The sequence below is a fragment of the Nylanderia fulva genome, unplaced genomic scaffold (assembly GCF_048542155.1).
Source record: "Nylanderia fulva isolate GAGA-0341 unplaced genomic scaffold, ASM4854215v1 Scaffold416, whole genome shotgun sequence".
Lineage (NCBI taxonomy): Eukaryota > Metazoa > Arthropoda > Insecta > Hymenoptera > Formicidae > Nylanderia > Nylanderia fulva.
In genome coordinates, this window is record NW_028190495.1 from 18282 (window position 1) to 41110 (window position 22829).

Here is a 22829-nt window from a genome sequence, read left to right on the forward strand (position 1 = left end):
AAGAGAGAGAGAGAGAAAGAGAGTCGGTTCTCGAAAATGTTCGGGGGAGACCGAGGATTTTCGATCTCGTGTCGGCAGATTTGAAGAAATCTCAAAGTCGTGTACCCGATTGGAAATGCTGCGAGATTCGCAGCGGAGACTGAGTATTTTCGACCTCTGTTTTCCCGTGTACTATTTCGGAGATCTATACCTGGCGGGATCAGGAAACGAAATTCTCGTTTTTAGGATCGCGGCGCTATTTATACCGCCTAGATTTGCGGCGGATTATTTGGCCGCTCGAAATTATAACGGGACTTGGCGCCGGCGTTATTCGGCTGTTTCCGTTGGTCGTCGGGCGCGCTCGGCTGTACGTATAAGTATTGTACCTTGCGCCAGGTACAAATTAAAAGTCGCTTCGGCGACTATAATGAAAAAGATTAGGGGCGCGCATATGCGCTGCTGCACTGCCCAGCTGGTGTTTCCCGGGCGCAGCCTTCCGACGTTTGGTCAGGAACAATGGGGAGTGCATCGTTACAAAATTATGTACATAATACAAATTCGGCGAATTAATATTATGTATATAATGGAAATTCGCTTATTTATACATTCTGCTCTGTTGTCCTCTTGACAATAGAATTTAGTTGAGTGACGGCAAGTGCATTCTATATGAAATTGAATATGATCTTCCGAATATGTACAAATATGCTAAATGCGCATTGCAGCAGTGCGATAAAAGCGCTATTTGAGCAAGACAATTGTACACTTTTTGGGTCTCTTATAAATAACAAATTAAATATTATTATTTACAATAGTTATTATTCAGTGTAAATTTCGAGCAATAAAATCTGATGGATTTCGATCAAAAAGTATTTCAAAAGGTAATCGACTTGTAAAGAGTAGTCATGTATTCAATGTTTCTGAAAATATTGATCCTGAATATAGATTTGTCAAAGGATCTGTTATTCGTGAAACTAGTATAAATGAACCACCTTATTAAATTAAAATAGAGGTAGATATATATAATTAAATATATATATATGTATCTATATAGTTAAAATTCTAGTACTTTCTTTAATTGTATAAAAAATAGCAATAAATAGCAATAATTAGCAATAAATAGTAATTAATAATCTTAAATATAGATCTTAATCTTAAATATAAATAACATTTTCTTTTCTTTCATATAACTGAATGAAGATCGTCTATTAAAAGTTTTTTCTATAGTATAATTGTAAAGCAAGAAAAGGGAAATGCAAACACATTGTCGCAGTTTGCATTTTTATAAATACGGAAAATACTACATCAAAAACTGATGAACTATTAGTATGAAATAACTTTCTAACCAGCAATTAGATAAATATTCTAAAGAAATAAAAATGCAAGAGATGTTTCCATACAAATTCACAATATTTGACTTTGGCGAACAATTTGAAGTAAATGATGTCACAAACATATTTGTAATACATTTAAAAATACAACCTAATCTGGTAAAAATATGCTACAAATTGAAAATAATTATATATTAAAGCGTGAAAAAGTGACTATAGAAAAAAAAATAGCTTGAACCTCTTTCTCAAGTTGTTCAATTTTTACACGAGTATCAAAATTTTAGACAAGTTTATCATAGCTGTTCGAAAATCGAACGATCAAAATCTAGTAACTGTAAAGCAAATTCATTAGAAATTTTATGCATCATTTTCATGCCACGTGCATCGTGCAAAAAAAATATAGAAAATGTATTCTAATAAATTAGCGCTCGGCCGCAGAGGTATACGGTTACCCCGCGCCTTAGGAAAATAAGCACTCACGCTATCTCGTATTAAACGGCAAACAATAAACACCGCGATTGCGCGAGAAAAAACAAAAATTGGTTATACTAATAACAAATATGAGATGTTGAGCGGATAATAAACAATTACATTACACGTTCTCTCATCCTCAATCGAACTATTAAATATTCTAAACTTTTGCGAATATTCTCGAAATCAGTGCCTATAAGAATCTCCTTTCGAGCAACCGCGGGGTTCTTTCCGTTTGGCTAGTCGACGCGAACAGAATGCGAATCTTAAACCGAAACGTGATAGCTTGTCTCTTTTTTCGTGCGCTTTTTCCGTTGCTTGCGGACTGCTATACAATTATATTATCGACTCGGTTTTTTGTTTATGCTTAATTCTTCTCGGTTTATTAATTGAAAGATGGCAAGCCGTGAACATCAAGTAAAAATTAAAAAATATGTAGTATGCATTTTATTGGTGGAAAAAAGTCCAATAATCCTAATAATCCAGCTTTTTTACCTTCTATTTTTTCGGACAAAGATAAGAGAACATCTGAAGCTCGTATGAAACAATTTGAACGAACAAAAAACAGAAGTATTCAAGTAAATTTTCCAGCATTAAATAATTTTGACACTTTTGCTATAAATAATGTAGATATTGAACCAAATACTCGATAAATTGGTATTCAAACAGACCCTTCAGAATCTTTACAAACAGAAGAACCAAATATACTATTCTGTTATAGTCTTAGAACATATAGATATGGAAAAGGAATTGGTTTTGTTCTCAACAGAAAAAGATGTTCGGAGGAAGTGAGAAAGTAAATTATCGTTGCCTCTCTCTCACTGGTTACTGCTCAAAAGTACGCATGCGCGGCGGCTTACATTTGCATAGCCGATCGAGAAAATATTAAGGTTATATATTAGCCACATGTTGAAACATTCATTTCGTAGATAAATTTCACAATTAATTAAAAAACATGCTCATTTGCAAACATACATACATTGTCAAAATTCAAGCAAGATCGGCTTTCATTGTATTTTATGTTGTAAAAATGATAAATCAGTTTCCTATTTACGGTGAGTAAAAATCGATTAATATATTAATATTTATTTATTCTGACTCGTTATCATTTATTAGGTTATTTTTATTCATTTCTTGACTCATGCATTTTATTATTTATTTATTTATGTATTTATTATCTAATTTTTTCATGATTTTTCATGATTCATTAAAACAAAGAACATATACATGATTGATTTGTATATGTACACACATGATACTTGTGTGCGTCAGTAAATGACACGCATACGCATTTTCGAGCAGTAACCAGTGAGAGAAAAGCAATGATTTTTTTTCTCAATTCTACCGGACACATTTCAGTCCGCTATTCCTTTTCTATATCTATGTTCTATGGTTATAGTACGAATATAGAAACATGTATACTAGGGTGGTCGTTAAATTGAACATCATGTTGGATGGTCATAAATCAGCTCCAAATGTAGAAAAAATAATTCTCTAATTTTTTCAGATTTTTATTTTCAGCTTTGAGTCTCCCTGTTTACACGTGTTATGTTATATTCTTATATCAATTCATTTATTTATTCATTTATATGTTATTTAAATATTATTTATATTATATTTTATATAATTTGAAAAATTATTTAATTTACTTCAGTTCTAGATGGAGTCAGTTACAAAAGTAGTGAACAAAATTATTTATTTTTTCATAAAAGATAGTCAAAAATCTTATGTGGGCTATTCCGCACGAGTCGTAGGTGTTTGTAATTCAATTAATTATTTTTTATCCATTTTTCAAATATATAACGACTTTTTTTATATTTTTTTGAATCTTCCTTGAACTTTAAATCGTCGTTATTTTCGATTATATAGGAAAAAGATGTGTAGAAAATTTCAGTCCAGTGCTCAATAATTAAGTGCAAATTTTAGATAATTTTTTTTAGAAAACCGAGAAAATCAATAATCAATGATTAAGAAATTTTAAAAAATCTAAAAAATTAAAAGTAAAGTTTCAAAAAATATTATTGTACTGTATAATTGTATTTATTTAAAGTATAAAAAGAAAGTCGATCATACAAAATTAAAAATGTTTCATAATTATCTTTTTTTTTGCATTAGGAAACATTTTTCGGTATTCAGAGACAATTTGTAACACGAACATTTTTTGGTCTTTGTTTCTCATCAAAAGATCGTTGTATTCAGAAAACAAACTCCTCTTTCTGCCACGTCATTTACTACCTTCAAATGCTTCACAATATTCAAGCCTCGTTGATAATTTGCATTCTGGTCCCAAAGAGCTGGATCTATCTTTAAAAATTCGTCATCAATTTCAAATCTGAGAAAGAAATTTCTCGATTGAGGGGTGGTAAAGTAATCCATTTGCTTTCCACAGAAACTGACAATGTCGTCGTGATTCATTTGTATCCGTTTTGGATAACAATTATCAATATCTTCTATAGGATCTAATTTTAATACCATTTTTCTTTTAATCTCAAGTGACAATGACTCGTCGAAAAACAAAATTGCAGCACATTCTGGATTTAAATATCATAAGTGATTTCGGAACTTTTGGAGAGTAACTGTTGAAATCTTTTCGTCGATCAAACGATAGTTATACAGGTTTTAGAATAGAATATATAATATAAATTCTAATATTGTAAGGTTAGAAACGTACACAAGAAAAATAGTGTGTTAAAACAATAGAATTTATTTCTATTGTTTTAACACACTAGTTTTCTTGTGTACGCTTCTAACCTTACAATATTAGAATTTATATTATCAGCAACGCCATACATGATTGCAAACGGCTGCAGTGAAGATTATATTTGTTGAATAAATAAAGTAAATTTCCAAAATGTCCGAAATTAAAATTAATACCATTTATGAACCATCTACTAGCGGAAATAGTACTCATGAAGACTTTTTATTTATGACATCTTATGTAAAACAAGACATTACGGACGGTTTAAAAGTTTGTGCTAATACGTTAAAATCCTTAAAAATTTGTGAAGAAACTCCAAATGATATCATTACTAGCAATAAAGCAATATTACTGGGGAAGAAAATGGCCGAAGCTTGTATTAATGTTATGAAAGACTTCGATTTTTACGAAGATCACAATCTTTTTCTTCCGGAAGAAGATGTTTCGACGAATTAAAAGAACCGGAACCATGCAATTCATCACCGGAGGAAGCAGATACTTGTAGCACATATTCATCCAGTATGTCAGTTCTCTTGCAAGAAGAAAGTGATTACGAACCGGAAAAAAAGAAGCAAAAGATTGTGAATTTCATTCCATTAGAAACAAAAATAAAAATCGTCAATATGGTAAGAGAACACCCCAAGTGGAATTTGAAGACCATTCATGAACGTGGAGGAAGAGCGCTTAAAAGTAAAAGTCAGTTAACTGCATGGCGTCGACACATCAAGTGTGGTGGTGGCAATGCAGAAAAATATGATACAATAAACAAATGGACTTTTGATCGTTTTCGAGAAGCCAGGAAGGAAAAGAAGCCAGTAACAACAAGGATGTTGAGAGAATGGGCTTCCCAAGCAGCAGTACAATTTGAAAATTTCGAGTTTGCAGCATCCGAGTCATGGGCAATCAAATTTAAATCAACATTTAGGATTCGGCAAAGAAAAGTAACGCAATACATTAAATCGAAAGATGCATTAGATATATCACAAATATTAAATAAAGCGAAAATATTTCAAAATCGCATCGCTAAACAAATTGTAAAATTTCAAAGGGACTTCATTATAAACACTGATCAAACTGGTTGCGAGTACCGCGCTGATGTGCGACAAATTCACTCCGATAAAGGCGAAAAAACTACAGAAGCTTTTTTAAGAGATTTTAATAAAATTACGCATTCATATACGGCCCAATATGTAATAACTGCTTCAGGAAAAATTTTGCCACAAGTATTTTTGTGTATGCAGGAACCGAAGGGAACGTTTGGGCCTCGTGTCTCGGAGACGATCAAAATGATATCAGAAATATATGGCAATGAACATATTACCGCCTCGAAATCAGGAAAATTGACGAAAGCCCACTTTGATGAATTCGTCAATTACATCATCAAACCCTATTCAATCAAAAGGAGTTCCTGCTCATTTTGGATTCGTGGGGAGGACAAACAGACACAGCACACTTCAACAGTGTCTTTACTGATAATGAAGGCAATTGTACTTCAACAGTGGAAATTATTCCTCCACACTGTACGCCATACTGCCAACCATGTGACGTGTATTTTTTTCGGCAGGTGAAAAATTTCATCAAAAGAATTCAAAATTCTGTGGAAGTTCTGCAAAGTAACCGACAGCTCTCTTTGCGCGAAGATGCTATCAAAATACACTCATTAATTCACTCGCAACTTTCTTCAAACTTATTTAATGAAATAATTGAATACGCGTGGTTTGCGTCAAAATTAATTCTGACGAGAAACGTATTCGCGAACGTTAATCAGATCTGCTTTCCACCGGAAGTAAGAAAAAATAAATGTACATGTGGGGAACTTTCTCTTATTTATTGCGCAAATTGTCGCCGATTTATTTGTTTTAACTGTTTTTACGATGTATATCACCCTAGTAAATGTTCTGTAACAAGTGTTAATCAGTAAATAAAATTTGTAAACAAATTCTTATCTCTTCTTATTTCTCTTTCCCAATGTATTTGTACTGTATACAATTAATTAAACTAATAATTCTTTTGAAAATATTTACCGAATATGTGTTTGAAATAAATAAAACAAACAAATTGAGCAAACGCAGATAGTATTGAAAATAATAAAATTGCAAAATAAAAATAAAATTTAAATAATATATACATATACATATATATAATATATAATAAATGACAAATATAATTTAAATAAAAATAAGATATAAAGACAAAATATTTGAAAAATATTTTTAACGTAATAATTTAATTAAATAAATAAATAAATATATTTAAACAACGACACTTTTTCAAAGCTAGCAAAATAAAACAAAAAAAAGTAACGAGACACGGACTCGAACTTGCGACCTACGAGTTAGCTCTTAATCGCTGCTGCACTTTACGATTTTTAAAAAATTTTTTACTCGAAAACTATGGAGCATTCGACAAAACGCCGAAACACGTATACCTTTTTTTGACCTCTAGAATCACCAGAAAAATTGGCATCCCGATTCTCGATGTACTGAGTGTAGTGTCCCCTTGTAAGTCAGCTAATATCAGTGATAGAGGGGATCCCATGGGGCTTCCATAAATCTGTTCATAGTACTGCTCATTAAATTGAAAACTCGTTGAAGTAAGTATTACATCAACAGGGTATAGAAACTGTTGTAAATTAAATTTGGTTATTAATCTTATATCACTCCAACGATTCTCAATTGCAGAAAAAAACTAAATCTTTTGAAATATTCGTAAATAATGAACAAACATCCAGAGACATCATTACGTCATCATCATTGACCCTTGTGTTCTTAATAATATTCACAAACGTCCATCTTTAATATTTGAATTCGGTTTCTTAACAGATTTAACTAATATATTATGAATGTAACTGGCGATATTATAAAAGGGACTATCCAACGATGACACAATGATTCTCAATGGGTAACCGTTTTTATGGACCTTTGGGAGTCCATAACACTGTGATAGATTACCATTCGTGCAATTCAAAAATTTATATGTTTGATCATCAATGATCTCATTATTATGCCACGACTTTACTAACGTGTGAAGTTTATTCGTCAGACGTTTAATCGGATTTTTATTTAATTTTTTGTATGCCATCGAATCATTTAACAATATTTCCATGTTAGTCACATAGTTATTTTTGTCCATAACTACTGTAATTTGTCCTTTATCAGCCTTGGTAAAAATCAAATCTTTATTATTCTGTAAATATTTGTTAGAAGTATTAAAAGCATTCTGAATAAATTTGTCACAATAGTTAATATGTTTACTTTTGGAAAAAAATCTTTGTAGTGAATTGGCAATAGATATTCTAGTTGTTTTCAAAGCATCCTCAGGGATATAACGACAATTTGATTCGAAATTCTTTATAACTTTAACGGTATAATTTAGTCGGTCATTATCTGAGCATTGAATCGGCAATGCAAACGTGTCGCCTAAACTTAAGAGTTTAGATACAGTATCCGGTAACACTTTAGAGCTAATATTTATTAACCAATTAGAATTGTCAACAGTTGCCAACGGATTTGAAAATAAATTGTTTTTGTTTCATCCTATTAAACTTTTTTATCATCCTACTTTTTAAATAAAATTAGTAATTAGCTCTGTTAAATTAATAATTGTAAACAAAGAAGGGCTATAAGAGCTATTAAACATAACAAGTTGTCAGTTGATATTAAAAAATATAAAAAAACTTCATTTGAACGTAGCAAGAAATAAATAAGAAGTGATCATTTATTCGCATTTTAACGAAATAATATATACATAAGAAATACACATTAGAGCGAACGTTTCGGCTGACATTTCGAGCCTTCCTCAGCGCAATACAAATATTATATAAATTGAAATGTAATATTGAACATTAAAGACGGCAATTAACGATGTCAAGATAATAAAAAGTCAGTTTTTTGTCTCATTACATATGTTTCTAAATAAGTCATCGCGTGTGACAAGTGCAAATTTTTTGATACATACTGAGATCGAGCGACAGTGCCATGTAATCACTGTGTATAGGCCTCCTGATTTATTGGTCAAGGGAGATATCTTGATTGAATCGTCATATTGAAATGTTGTTAGACATTAAATGGAGATCTAAATAAATAATATTCAATTATTCACTATACTTTTGAAAAATAACATGCACTGTACACTCACTCAAACAAAATTGGCGATTATTTTATAGAAGTTACAAGTATCAGCCGCGAGATCTCATAGACACAGTTTTTTCAAAAACAAAAGTTTACTAAAGACAGAACGTCTTTACCGTCTCAACTCCCAATCCCAAATGAGGCAGTGACTCGGTGTTTCACCTTTATTATACATATCAAGGTCTGTTTACAAACCCTGGTAATTTTGGTAAAGAATCTATAATATTATTGTATATATCAGGCAAAAATTCAGTGTCGTTTTGTAGATTCAACTATAAAAAGACAAACTAATGGATTGAATCTACAAAACGACACTGAATTTTTGCCTGATATATACAATAATATTATAGATTCTTTACCAAAATTACCAGGGTTTGTAAACAGACCTTGATATGTATAATAAAGGTGAAACACCGAGTCACTGCCTCATTTGGGATTGGGAGTTGAGACGGTAAAGACGTTCTGTCTTTAGTAAACTTTTGTTTTTGAAAAAACTGTGTCTATGAGATCTCGCGTCTGATACTTGTAACTTCTATAAAATAATCGCCAATTTTGTTTGAGTGAGTGTACAGTGCATGTTATTTTTCAAAAGTATAGTGAATAATTGAATATTATTTATTTAGATCTCCATTTAATGTCTAACAACATTTCAATATGACGATTCAATCAAGATATCTCCCTTGACCAATAAATCAGGAGGCCTATACACAGTGATTACATGGCACTGTCGCTCGATCTCAGTATGTATCAAAAAATTTGCACTTGTCACACGCGATGACTTATTTAGAAACATATGTAATGAGACAAAAAACTGACTTTTTATTATCTTGACATCGTTAATTGCCGTCTTTAATGTTCAATATTACATTTCAATTTATATAATATTTGTATTGCGCTGAGGAAGGCTCGAAATGTCAGCCGAAACGTTCGCTCTAATGTGTATTTCTTATGTATATATTATTTCGTTAAAATGCGAATAAATGATCACTTCTTATTTATTTCTTGCTACGTTCAAATGAAGTTTTTTTTATATTTTTTAATATCAACTGACAACTTGTTATGTTTAATAGCTCTTATAGCCCTTCTTTGTTTACAATTATCCTACTTTTTATTTTATACTTAAAATTATTTAATCGTTGTTTATTTTAACAAAAAAACTGATTTACCACCTCATAAGGCAAGAAATCAAACAGTTTTTTCTCTATATTAGCAATCTTACACTAAATGAAATTTAGGTTCGTGTTCAAATCTTTAATCTCCAAATTTAACAATCTAACTTGATTATTATTAACACTTATGCACAGACATTTATGCAAAGACATTTATGCTAGAGTGCACTAGAGTGAAGGAACATACTAGCAATATTAAATTACATGAGTCTAATCATTTGGTTGTAAATAAACACAGATCTGAATATGGACATGATTTTATTTGGAAATCACCGACCATTTTGCACAATGAAAAACATGTAAGAAAGAGAGAGATTGCTGAAATGTTCTTCTTAAAGAAGCATAATAATACTGTTAATCTACAGAAAGACACTGAGAATTTGACAAATATTTACATATAATTTGACAAAATAATAAAGATTGTTTAGTGGTGCGTTTCAAACTCAGTCGTTGACGAAACATCATGGAGATGAGAAGTGTTCTTCTTTTAACTATTAATTTTAAATAAGATCAGTTTTATGTTATGTTAATAGCATTTTAATTGATGGGTATGTTTGTTGTTATAATTTAATATTTAAATATGTTTTTGTATGTCACAACATTGTTAAAAACTATTGTGAAATATTGTGTTATAGAATTCTCACTTGATAAGGATCACAATTAAATAGTCAAAACGCCGTGAATTTATTGAATAAAATTGCTAGTTACGTCGAAATTATTTTTACCGTTACAAAGTTTATTTTCATCACTAGCGTCCAATATTAATTTTGATTAAATTTAAAAAAATTAATATAAAAATTTGTAGGATACTTACTACAATTCGCTTTCGTGGGAGAGTAAGGATGTAAGATTGTCGCAAGGTCCGCTAATGATTCACACGTTTAGATTACATATTATAAAGATTTATTTTCTGTACAAGTGGAAGCGCGTAAGTTTTTCTGTAAATAATCTAAGGGCACGTATTTCCGACGACCTCCGCGTTTACGCGTCTGCGTGCTCTGGTCCTGGATCTGTTTATGGCCGGTCTCCTCCGTCTGGGTGGTCAACTCCTGTGTCCATGCAGTAAGCCACTTCTCCGTCTGGATCTCAACGGACCTGGTCGTCGCCTCTGTCCTCCTTCTTAAAGTTAAACACCTCATGGTCCTGGGTCGCCTGGGACTTCCGTCGTCTGACGAGAAGCTGATCGGCTGATGGGTGAAGCTCCAACTCCGGTTCTGATATTGTTGTATCAGGAACCGGAGGTTGAAGGGACGTTTCTTGTGGTACCTCCTGAGGCTGTGGTCTCGCTGGCAAAAGCCGACGACGCTTGTTGTCAGAGGCGGCCTCCTTGCGTGGGCGTTTGGCGCCAGGCCACAGTATATATAGTAGCGCAACTTTCTGTCGGCACTTTTGATGTCAGTGAGGACCAAAACGGAGTGCGCATGTGCGAAATAGTTAAGTTGCCCAGTATCGCCATTTAAACTTCTCTCTCTTTTCATCCTTTATTTTCCGTTCTGTCACACTCAGGTAGGCGTCCCATGGAGCGGATTATGCGGAAGCGGAACCAGCGGATCGCCAATCACGGAATCGTTCCGATAGAACTTATCGATGAGCTCCATCGGAACGATTCCGTGATTGGCGATCCGCTGGTTCCGCTTCCGCGTAATCCGCTCCATGGGACGCCGGCCTCACTATTACGATAAACTAATCTAAACTGAATGAAAATTACTACAAATAAATTGTTAATATATTGGAAAAAGCTAAAAATATATAAAAATTTGGAAAAATGAACGACAGTAATTAATTAACCTTAAAATACATAAAATTTATATATACAAAGAAATCTACTAATATATATAAATATACTTATAAAATATTATTAGTTGTAAAAATGTTATAAAAATTAATGTAATATATAATTTACTTAAAATAAAATGAACAAAAAAATATAATGTGGCAACATATATTTACATAAAAACAATATAATACATATATAGATAAGATAATTATATTTGTATTAAATATAATATTGTATATATGTATATGTATATGTATATGCAAGTGTAAAATAATTTTACAAAATATATTGTTAAATGAAATGAGTGAATATATGCACCTGAGAAAAAAATTGACATATGTATGTCTAAAAAATTAATTTAAAATGTGGAAAATAAACAAATCTATTTAATAAAAAAAAAGAATATATTAATATCTTATGTTAAAATAATTTCTGCTTTAAATATAGACTGGTCTAACCCATATATACTCTAGAAACAAACGTTTAAAGGGAATATTGCAACGGTCATTTAAATAGAAAGAGAGCAACAAACAGAGAATGTGAGAAAGAAGATCACGTGACAGTACAGGCCAATCAGAGCCATCTTATCTATTTCGCTCATGCGCACTCCGTTTTGGGCCTCATAAAATCAGGAGAGTTGCGCTACTGTATATACTGTGGCCAGGCTTCTTGGGGCACCGGGCGTCGGATCAAGGTTTGAGTTGCGGCACGTCGTCCAGGAGGAGTAGTTTTCCCCTGGGAGGTGTAGGCTCTATAGGGCCGTGGCGTACAGCGCCGGGCGTCGGTGAGGTTGCGCCGGAGTCGAGACGGGAAGCGCTAGATCCTTGGCGGGGGTCGCCTTTGATATGGCGGAGAGCGCCTGAGGAATGGCATGGAGCGCCAGAACTTAGGCAAGGATCGCCGGAGCTTGGGCGGAGGACGCCTGTGCCGTGGCGTGGAGCGCCGGAGAAGAGGCGTGGAGCGCCAGACAGAGGCGAGAAAACGCCGGGATGATGGCGAAGTGCGCCGACCTGGTGGTGTCGAGCGCTAGAAGAAGGCGGGGAAGCGTCACGAAGCGAGGGTGCATTCGAGATGGGCGAGGAGGCGCTCGATGTAGGCGGGAAGGCGCCGAGCGTAGGCGAGAGAACGCCAAGCGAAGGCGAGAGTGCGCCAAGGTCCTAGCTTGGAGGGCCGGAGTTTTTCCTCGCCAAGAGATGCAGAGGCGTTGGCCGAGTCCGTTATCGGGCGATAATAGGTTTGTTCTTCTTGCTTACACTTCGTACACTATCGTGTAAAGTGTACACTTTGGCGTTCTTCTTGTCGGAAATGACGTAGAGTTGTGCGATTACACTGGATTACACGCTGTTCGTCTTGAAAAGTGGATCACACTTTTATGACGAATTTTACACTGGTTTTACACAAGCCTGAGAGGTGGTGTACGCAGTGTAAAGTTACACTAAAAGGTTATAGTTTCCCACGATTGCTTCCTAATTTTATTTTTTACAATGGAAGAAGTCGTACAAGTGCCTAAAACGGCAACAGTATTTCGAAATGCCGATGAATCAATAATTATTGATGAGGAAAGTTACATAACATGCCAAACCGACAGTATGTATACATTTTTAATTGTTTTATTTACATATGTGTTTTGTTGATTGTATGTATACATTTTTAATTGTTTTATTTACATGTGTATCATGTTAATTTGTAGGTAGGCTAACTTTTAAAATACACACTTTCGAAATAAATTTGAATGGTCCACCCATTACATGTACTGTGGATAACGAAAAAGTTTTAATAGTATTAACATCTACACACAGAACAATAGACACACCAAACACTAACATTTCCAATCAAGAAAATCAGGAGTCAAACGTCATTCAACACAATTTTGAAATTTTTACATGGAATAATGCGAATACCAAACTATTTTTATCACTCTACAAGAAAAAGAAAGAATTAGTTGGTTCTAGAAGAATTAAAAATTTTAAAAAAATGTGGAAGCGTATAAGCGACGAGATGAGAAACTCCGGATACGACGTGACTCCTATACAAGTGGAAAATAAATGGAAGACTTTAGAAAGACAATATAAAAAAGTTATTTCCAATAATAATAAGACAGGAAGAGGGCGGATTACCTGTAGTTACCAAACGTACGTATAGCTAAAATTGAAATAATAATAAATCATAATAAATTGATGCTTTATTTTTACTTACATGCTTTTACAGGGAACTGACAGAAATTTTGGGAAAGAGCCACAAAATAGTTCCACTTGCTGTGGCGGGTCCGGAAATAGGAGTAATGGTCCGAAATAGTATATCAGATCCCAGGACTTTATTGAATAACAGGTTTGTTTTGTAAATACTAATATCATCTATGAATTGTGATTTAAGTATATTTATTATTGCATATTTTAAAAATTGTTCATATATTTTCATATATTATCATTAATTTTTGAAAATTAATTTTATTTTTTAACTTTAGTGCGCCAATTTTAATGCCAGTATCGACAACAACTGTATTACCAACCACATCAAACGTAGAAAGAAGAGAGGAACTTGAAGATATGCCTGTGGCTGATGAAAGTGAAGTAGTAACCGTACCTGAAAATGCCAACCTCGTCGCTGTTGCTAAAAAAAGAATCGCCACTGGAACAACGGCAAAGGCATTGCAACAGTGCCAAGAAGAGATGCAAGAATACAGGAAGACACTCGAAAAACGCCATGAAAATCAAGATAAAATGTTATCACAAATCCTGGAAACCTATAAATCAATAAAAGATAGACAAGAACATTTGACCGCAATAGAAAACCACAGAAAGGAAACTATACAACAAAGACAACAAAGAAACGACTTATTGGAAGAAAAAAATAATTTATTGATAGAATTTTTAAATTCATTTTAAAAAAATTAACCAGTGTGACGTGGCGACTCTTCTTTTCAGTAAATTTAGCCGACGATTATAATATTTTATTCCATTTATTTTCCACTTGTATTGCAGTCACGTCATATCCTTAGTTTTTCATCTCGTCACTTATGCGTTTCCACATTTCTTGTACAGTGTTGAAAACAGCTTTGTATTATATTTGTGAAGTTTATTGTTTATTAACAATATTATTCGATATAATTTTCTCTCGCACTTTAATTCTTTAGGGGGAATAGGGGATACATGGAATTAAAAATCTCTTGTAGAGATTATTCCAATTTTATATCTTGGCCGTGTCCAAGTAAAAATTTGGTGCCTTGTGCACAGGTATTTAATTCTAACGAAAAAATTTAGTTTCGTTTAGAATAACGCACTGTCATCCGCGATTTGGCTCTTATTGCCTATCTTATATATGTTAAATTTATATTTATATATTACAGAGCCTAGTTAAACTCTTAATTTATACACGCTGGCTTAAAGGCGTTTATTTACCAACATTAATATATATAACAGAGAAAAGTATAGAATCGAAAGGATCTGAATAGCTCAGTTGGAAGAGCAGTCGCCCGGCAAGCGAAAGGTCTCGGGTTCGATTCCCGATTCTGCGACTTTCGGATCTATATTTTTCTCTCGCACTTTATTTCTTTAGGGGGAATAGGGGATACATGGAATTAAAAATCTCTTGTAGAGATTATTCCAATTTTATATCTTGGCCGTGTCCAAGTAAAAATTTGGTGCCTTGTGCACAGGTATTTAATTCTAACGAAAAAATTTAGTTTCGTTTAGAATAACGCACTGTCATCCGCGATTTGGCTCTTATTGCCTATCTTATATATGTTAAATTTATATTTATATATTACAGAGCCTAGTTAAACTCTTAATTTATACACGCTGGCTTAAAGGCGTTTATTTACCAACATTAATATATATAACAGAGAAAAGTATAGAATCGAAAGGATCTGAATAGCTCAGTTGGAAGAGCAGTCGCCCGGCAAGCGAAAGGTCTCGGGTTCGATTCCCGATTCTGCGACTTTCGGATCTATATTTTTCTCTCGCACTTTATTCTTTAGGGGGAATAGGGGATACATGGAATTAAAAATCTCTTGTAGAGATTATTCCAATTTTATATCTTGGCCGTGTCCAAGTAAAAATTTGGTGCCTTGTGCACAGGTATTTAATTCTAACGAAAAAATTTAGTTTCGTTTAGAATAACGCACTGTCATCCGCGATTTGGCTCTTATTGCCTATCTTATATATGTTAAATTTATATTTATATATTACAGAGCCTAGTTAAACTCTTAATTTATACACGCTGGCTTAAAGGCGTTTATTTACCAACATTAATATATATAACAGAGAAAAGTATAGAATCGAAAGGATCTGAATAGCTCAGTTGGAAGAGCAGTCGCCCGGCAAGCGAAAGGTCTCGGGTTCGATTCCCGATTCTGCGACTTTCGGATCTATATTTTTCTCTCGCACTTTATTCTTTAGGGGGAATAGGGGATACATGGAATTAAAAATCTCTTGTAGAGATTATTCCAATTTTATATCTTGGCCGTGTCCAAGTAAAAATTTGGTGCCTTGTGCACAGGTATTTAATTCTAACGAAAAAATTTAGTTTCGTTTAGAATAACGCACTGTCATCCGCGATTTGGCTCTTATTGCCTATCTTATATATGTTAAATTTATATTTATATATTACAGAGCCTAGTTAAACTCTTAATTTATACACGCTGGCTTAAAGGCGTTTATTTACCAACATTAATATATATAACAGAGAAAAGTATAGAATCGAAAGGATCTGAATAGCTCAGTTGGAAGAGCAGTCGCCCGGCAAGCGAAAGGTCTCGGGTTCGATTCCCGATTCTGCGACTTTCGGATCTATATTTTTCTCTCGCACTTTATTTCTTTAGGGGGAATAGGGGATACATGGAATTAAAAATCTCTTGTAGAGATTATTCCAATTTTATATCTTGGCCGTGTCCAAGTAAAAATTTGGTGCCTTGTGCACAGGTATTTAATTCTAACGAAAAAATTTAGTTTCGTTTAGAATAACGCACTGTCATCCGCGATTTGGCTCTTATTGCCTATCTTATATATGTTAAATTTATATTTATATATTACAGAGCCTAGTTAAACTCTTAATTTATACACGCTGGCTTAAAGGCGTTTATTTACCAACATTAATATATATAACAGAGAAAAGTATAGAATCGAAAGGATCTGAATAGCTCAGTTGGAAGAGCAGTCGCCCGGCAAGCGAAAGGTCTCGGGTTCGATTCCCGATTCTGCGACTTTCGGATCTATATTTTTCTCTCGCACTTTATTTCTTTAGGGGGAATAGGGGATACATGGAATTAAAAATCTCTTGTAGAGATTATTCCAATTTTATATCTTGGCCGTGTCCAAGTAAAAATTTGGTGCCTTGTGCACAGGTATTTAATTCTAACGAAAAAATTTAGTTTCGTTTAGAATAACGCACTGTCATCCGCGATTTGGCTCTTATTGCCTATCTTATATATGTTAAATTTATATTTATATATTACAGAGCCTAGTTAAACTCTTAATTTATACACGCTGGCTTAAAGGCGTTTATTTACCAACATTAATATATATAACAGAGAAAAGTATAGAATCGAAAGGATCTGAATAGCTCAGTTGGTAGAGCAGTCGCCCGGCAAGCGAAAGGTCTCGGGTTCGATTCCCGATTCTGCGACTTTCGGATCTATATTTTTCTCTCGCACTTTATTCTTTAGGGGGAATAGGGGATACATGGAATTAAAAATCTCTTGTAGAGATTATTCCAATTTTATATCTTGGCCGTGTCCAAGTAAAAATTTGGTGCCTTGTGCACAGGTATTTAATTCTAACGAAAAAATTTAGTTTCGTTTAGAATAACGCACTGTCATCCGCGATTTGGCTCTTATTGCCTATCTTATATATGTTAAATTTATATTTATATATTACAGAGCCTAGTTAAACTCTTAATTTATACACGCTGGCTTAAAGGCGTTTATTTACCAACATTAATATATATAACAGAGAAAAGTATAGAATCGAAAGGATCTGAATAGCTCAGTTGGAAGAGCAGTCGCCCGGCAAGCGAAAGGTCTCGGGTTCGATTCCCGATTCTGCGACTTTCGGATCTATATTTTTCTCTCGCACTTTATTTCTTTAGGGGGAATAGGGGATACATGGAATTAAAAATCTCTTGTAGAGATTATTCCAATTTTATATCTTGGCCGTGTCCAAGTAAAAATTTGGTGCCTTGTGCACAGGTATTTAATTCTAACGAAAAAATTTAGTTTCGTTTAGAATAACGCACTGTCATCCGCGATTTGGCTCTTATTGCCTATCTTATATATGTTAAATTTATATTTATATATTACAGAGCCTAGTTAAACTCTTAATTTATACACGCTGGCTTAAAGGCGTTTATTTACCAACATTAATATATATAACAGAGAAAAGTATAGAATCGAAAGGATCTGAATAGCTCAGTTGGAAGAGCAGTCGCCCGGCAAGCGAAAGGTCTCGGGTTCGATTCCCGATTCTGCGACTTTCGGATCTATATTTTTCTCTCGCACTTTATTTCTTTAGGGGGAATAGGGGATACATGGAATTAAAAATCTCTTGTAGAGATTATTCCAATTTTATATCTTGGCCGTGTCCAAGTAAAAATTTGGTGCCTTGTGCACAGGTATTTAATTCTAACGAAAAAATTTAGTTTCGTTTAGAATAACGCACTGTCATCCGCGATTTGGCTCTTATTGCCTATCTTATATATGTTAAATTTATATTTATATATTACAGAGCCTAGTTAAACTCTTAATTTATACACGCTGGCTTAAAGGCGTTTATTTACCAACATTAATATATATAACAGAGAAAAGTATAGAATCGAAAGGATCTGAATAGCTCAGTTGGAAGAGCAGTCGCCCGGCAAGCGAAAGGTCTCGGGTTCGATTCCCGATTCTGCGACTTTCGGATCTATATTTTTCTCTCGCACTTTATTTCTTTAGGGGGAATAGGGGATACATGGAATTAAAAATCTCTTGTAGAGATTATTCCAATTTTATATCTTGGCCGTGTCCAAGTAAAAATTTGGTGCCTTGTGCACAGGTATTTAATTCTAACGAAAAAATTTAGTTTCGTTTAGAATAACGCACTGTCATCCGCGATTTAGCTCTTATTGCCTATCTTATATATGTTAAATTTATATTTATATATTACAGAGCCTAGTTAAACTCTTAATTTATACACGCTGGCTTAAAGGCGTTTATTTACCAACATTAATATATATAACAGAGAAAAGTATAGAATCGAAAGGATCTGAATAGCTCAGTTGGAAGAGCAGTCGCCCGGCAAGCGAAAGGTCTCGGGTTCGATTCCCGATTCTGCGACTTTCGGATCTATATTTTTCTCTCGCACTTTATTCTTTAGGGGGAATAGGGGATACATGGAATTAAAAATCTCTTGTAGAGATTATTCCAATTTTATATCTTGGCCGTGTCCAAGTAAAAATTTGGTGCCTTGTGCACAGGTATTTAATTCTAATGAAAAAATTTAGTTTCGTTTAGAATAACGCACTGTCATCCGCGATTTGGCTCTTATTGCCTATCTTATATATGTTAAATTTATATTTATATATTACAGAGCCTAGTTAAACTCTTAATTTATACACGCTGGCTTAAAGGCGTTTATTTACCAACATTAATATATATAACAGAGAAAAGTATAGAATCGAAAGGATCTGAATAGCTCAGTTGGAAGAGCAGTCGCCCGGCAAGCGAAAGGTCTCGGGTTCGATTCCCGATTCTGCGACTTTCGGATCTATATTTTTCTCTCGCACTTTATTTCTTTAGGGGGAATAGGGGATACATGGAATTAAAAATCTCTTGTAGAGATTATTCCAATTTTATATCTTGGCCGTGTCCAAGTAAAAATTTGGTGCCTTGTGCACAGGTATTTAATTCTAACGAAAAAATTTAGTTTCGTTTAGAATAACGCACTGTCATCCGCGATTTGGCTCTTATTGCCTATCTTATATATGTTAAATTTATATTTATATATTACAGAGCCTAGTTAAACTCTTAATTTATACACGCTGGCTTAAAGGCGTTTATTTACCAACATTAATATATATAACAGAGAAAAGTATAGAATCGAAAGGATCTGAATAGCTCAGTTGGAAGAGCAGTCGCCCGGCAAGCGAAAGGTCTCGGGTTCGATTTCCGATTCTGCGACTTTCGGATCTATATTTTTCTCTCGCACTTTATTTCTTTAGGGGGAATAGGGGATACATGGAATTAAAAATCTCTTGTAGAGATTATTCCAATTTTATATCTTGGCCGTGTCCAAGTAAAAATTTGGTGCCTTGTGCACAGGTATTTAATTCTAACGAAAAAATTTAGTTTCGTTTAGAATAACGCACTGTCATCCGCGATTTGGCTCTTATTGCCTATCTTATATATGTTAAATTTATATTTATATATTACAGAGCCTAGTTAAACTCTTAATTTATACACGCTGGCTTAAAGGCGTTTATTTACCAACATTAATATATATAACAGAGAAAAGTATAGAATCGAAAGGATCTGAATAGCTCAGTTGGAAGAGCAGTCGCCCGGCAAGCGAAAGGTCTCGGGTTCGATTCCCGATTCTGCGACTTTCGGATCTATATTTTTCTCTCGCACTTTATTTCTTTAGGGGGAATAGGGGATACATGGAATTAAAAATCTCTTGTAGAGATTATTCCAATTTTATATCTTGGCCGTGTCCAAGTAAAAATTTGGTGCCTTGTGCACAGGTATTTAATTCTAACGAAAAAATTTAGTTTCGTTTAGAATAACGCACTGTCATCCGCGATTTGGCTCTTATTGCCTATCTTATATATGTTAAATTTATATTTATATATTACAGAGCCTAGTTAAACTCTTAATTTATACACGCTGGCTTAAAGGCGTTTATTTACCAACATTAATATATATAACAGAGAAAAGTATAGAATCGAAAGGATCTGAATAGCTCAGTTGGAAGAGCAGTCGCCCGGCAAGCGAAAGGTCTCGGGTTCGATTCCCGATTCTGCGACTTTCGGATCTATATTTTTCTCTCGCACTTTATTTCTTTAGGGGGAATAGGGGATACATGGAATTAAAAATCTCTTGTAGAGATTATTCCAATTTTATATCTTGGCCGTGTCCAAGTAAAAATTTGGTGCCTTGTGCACAGGTATTTAATTCTAACGAAAAAATTTAGTTTCGTTTAGAATAACGCACTGTCATCCGCGATTTGGCTCTTATTGCCTATCTTATATATGTTAAATTTATATTTATATATTACAGAGCCTAGTTAAACTCTTAATTTATACACGCTGGCTTAAAGGCGTTTATTTACCAACATTAATATATATAACAGAGAAAAGTATAGAATCGAAAGGATCTGAATAGCTCAGTTGGAAGAGCAGTCGCCCGGCAAGCGAAAGGTCTCGGGTTCGATTCCCGATTCTGCGACTTTCGGATCTATATTTTTCTCTCGCACTTTATTTCTTTAGGGGGAATAGGGGATAAATGGAATTAAAAATCTCTTGTAGAGATTATTCCAATTTTATATCTTGGCCGTGTCCAAGTAAAAATTTGGTGCCTTGTGCACAGGTATTTAATTCTAACGAAAAAATTTAGTTTCGTTTAGAATAACGCACTGTCATCCGCGATTTGGCTCTTATTGCCTATCTTATATATGTTAAATTTATATTTATATATTACAGAGCCTAGTTAAACTCTTAAATAAATTTATACTTACTTCCGATTTGTAATAGTTTTGCCGGATAATAATTCGCCACTTTGTTTTTATTCGGCACTGGCCATTTGACGTTGACAGTTCTCTTTTCTGATATGATCTCTTTAAGATAAGCAATAGTATTTTCCTCCTTCTGTAACTCTACCGTTTCGTTCAAAATGATCCAATTCACCTCTCCAACCCCAATACGATTTTCTTCGAAGAATTCGAAGAGACCTGCCAATTTCTTTGGCCATGCTATTGGCATTTTACCTTTAAATGTAACAAATAATATAATAAGTAAAAATTTAAGGTTTTCCTGAGTGTCTGGTATATTTTCATTAGCATTATATAAAAATGATATTTAATAAAGGTGGACAAAATTTTGTGCAATATGTATACATATATGTGACAAGTATGGCCAAGTCTAAATTGCTCTTTTCCCGCGTCTTCTTTTTGCTTAGAGAAATTATCAATTATCTCAGACAGCATACATGCCTAAAATACATTCTGAAATAACAGAATGTCCTACAAAAGTCTTCACGATATCCTTTGGATGTCTTTTGATATGCATGCTGTGTGCTGTTAGGATATTATGATAGTGAAGAATATTTTCTTAATTCAGAAAATTGTTCTCATTTACCTTCTATTCGCCGCTTTTGGCGTAGCCTCTTATTTCCTTAATTAATTCCTCTGCAGCCCACGATCGTCTCGCAGAGATGATAATGGGCGTTGTTTTGCGTGATTTTCAGGTCCGCGTCACAAATATAGTCTCCGTGTTCCGTGTGTCGCACTTTTGTATCACTTGTATCTTGTATCACTTCGTTCAATTTAACAAATAATCCGAAATTCTTCGTGGTTTTCACTTTTTATTACACTTTTCACCATAAATTTCGTCCTCGCTGGCTTACCTAACCTATACTCTGTACCGAAACCGCCGAACGAATATTGCTCAACCTGAACCGTGTGATTACGAAAAGATCGATTCTTGAATCGATTCTCTCAAGCCGGCTAAGAGCCAATAAGGCTGTGTTTCTTTTGGACGCTCATGCGCTGAAAGCATCTCTATCTTTGTTGTTCATCATACATCAAAAAAGAATAGAATGATGCTTTCAGCGCGTGAGCGGTCGAAAGGAATGCAGCCAAGACTGACACCGACTCGCGGCAAAATCAGCTGTGTTTATTAGATTTATTGTGTTTGTTGTCGATCGATCACGGAATGTGTAAGTATTTTAATTAATTCATATAATGTATAATAGTTTATTGACTGTAAAATGAAAAATACATAAATGTAACTTGAAAATTACATAAATTTAATTTGAAATTAAACAATCATATATAGTAGGCCAACTAAACGAGCAAATAAATAAGATGTAAAAAATTTTTTTATTAATAGTTAAATCATTAAATTAACATTCCGTTACAGAATCGATATAAATTGTAAACGTTTCGACTGCACTACAGTCTTTATCAATACATAAAAATTAAATATTAAAATATAAAGTTAGATGTTAAAAATACAAAGTTAGTTAAATATTAAAATATAAAATTGAAACGATTCTTCGCTGTTGACCAATAGATATGCAAGGCGATT

At 33.8% G+C, this 22829-nt stretch overlaps 1 protein-coding gene and 1 pseudogene across 1 annotated transcript; both read left to right on the top strand.

Annotated features, from left to right (window-relative positions):
* The first annotated feature begins 5711 nt into the window (after window positions 1-5711).
* Window positions 5712-6397, top strand: LOC146721772 (uncharacterized; annotated as a pseudogene).
* Window positions 6398-13526: 7129 nt separating this feature from the next.
* LOC146721773 (uncharacterized) lies at window positions 13527-22006 on the top strand. The gene is made up of 4 exons (XM_085486297.1): window positions 13527-13684; window positions 13761-13880; window positions 14017-14274; window positions 21988-22006. The coding sequence occupies exons 1-4, from the start codon at window positions 13527-13529 to the stop codon at window positions 22004-22006; spliced, it is 555 nt and encodes a 184-aa protein (XP_085342423.1).
* The last annotated feature ends 823 nt before the right edge of the window (window positions 22007-22829 follow it).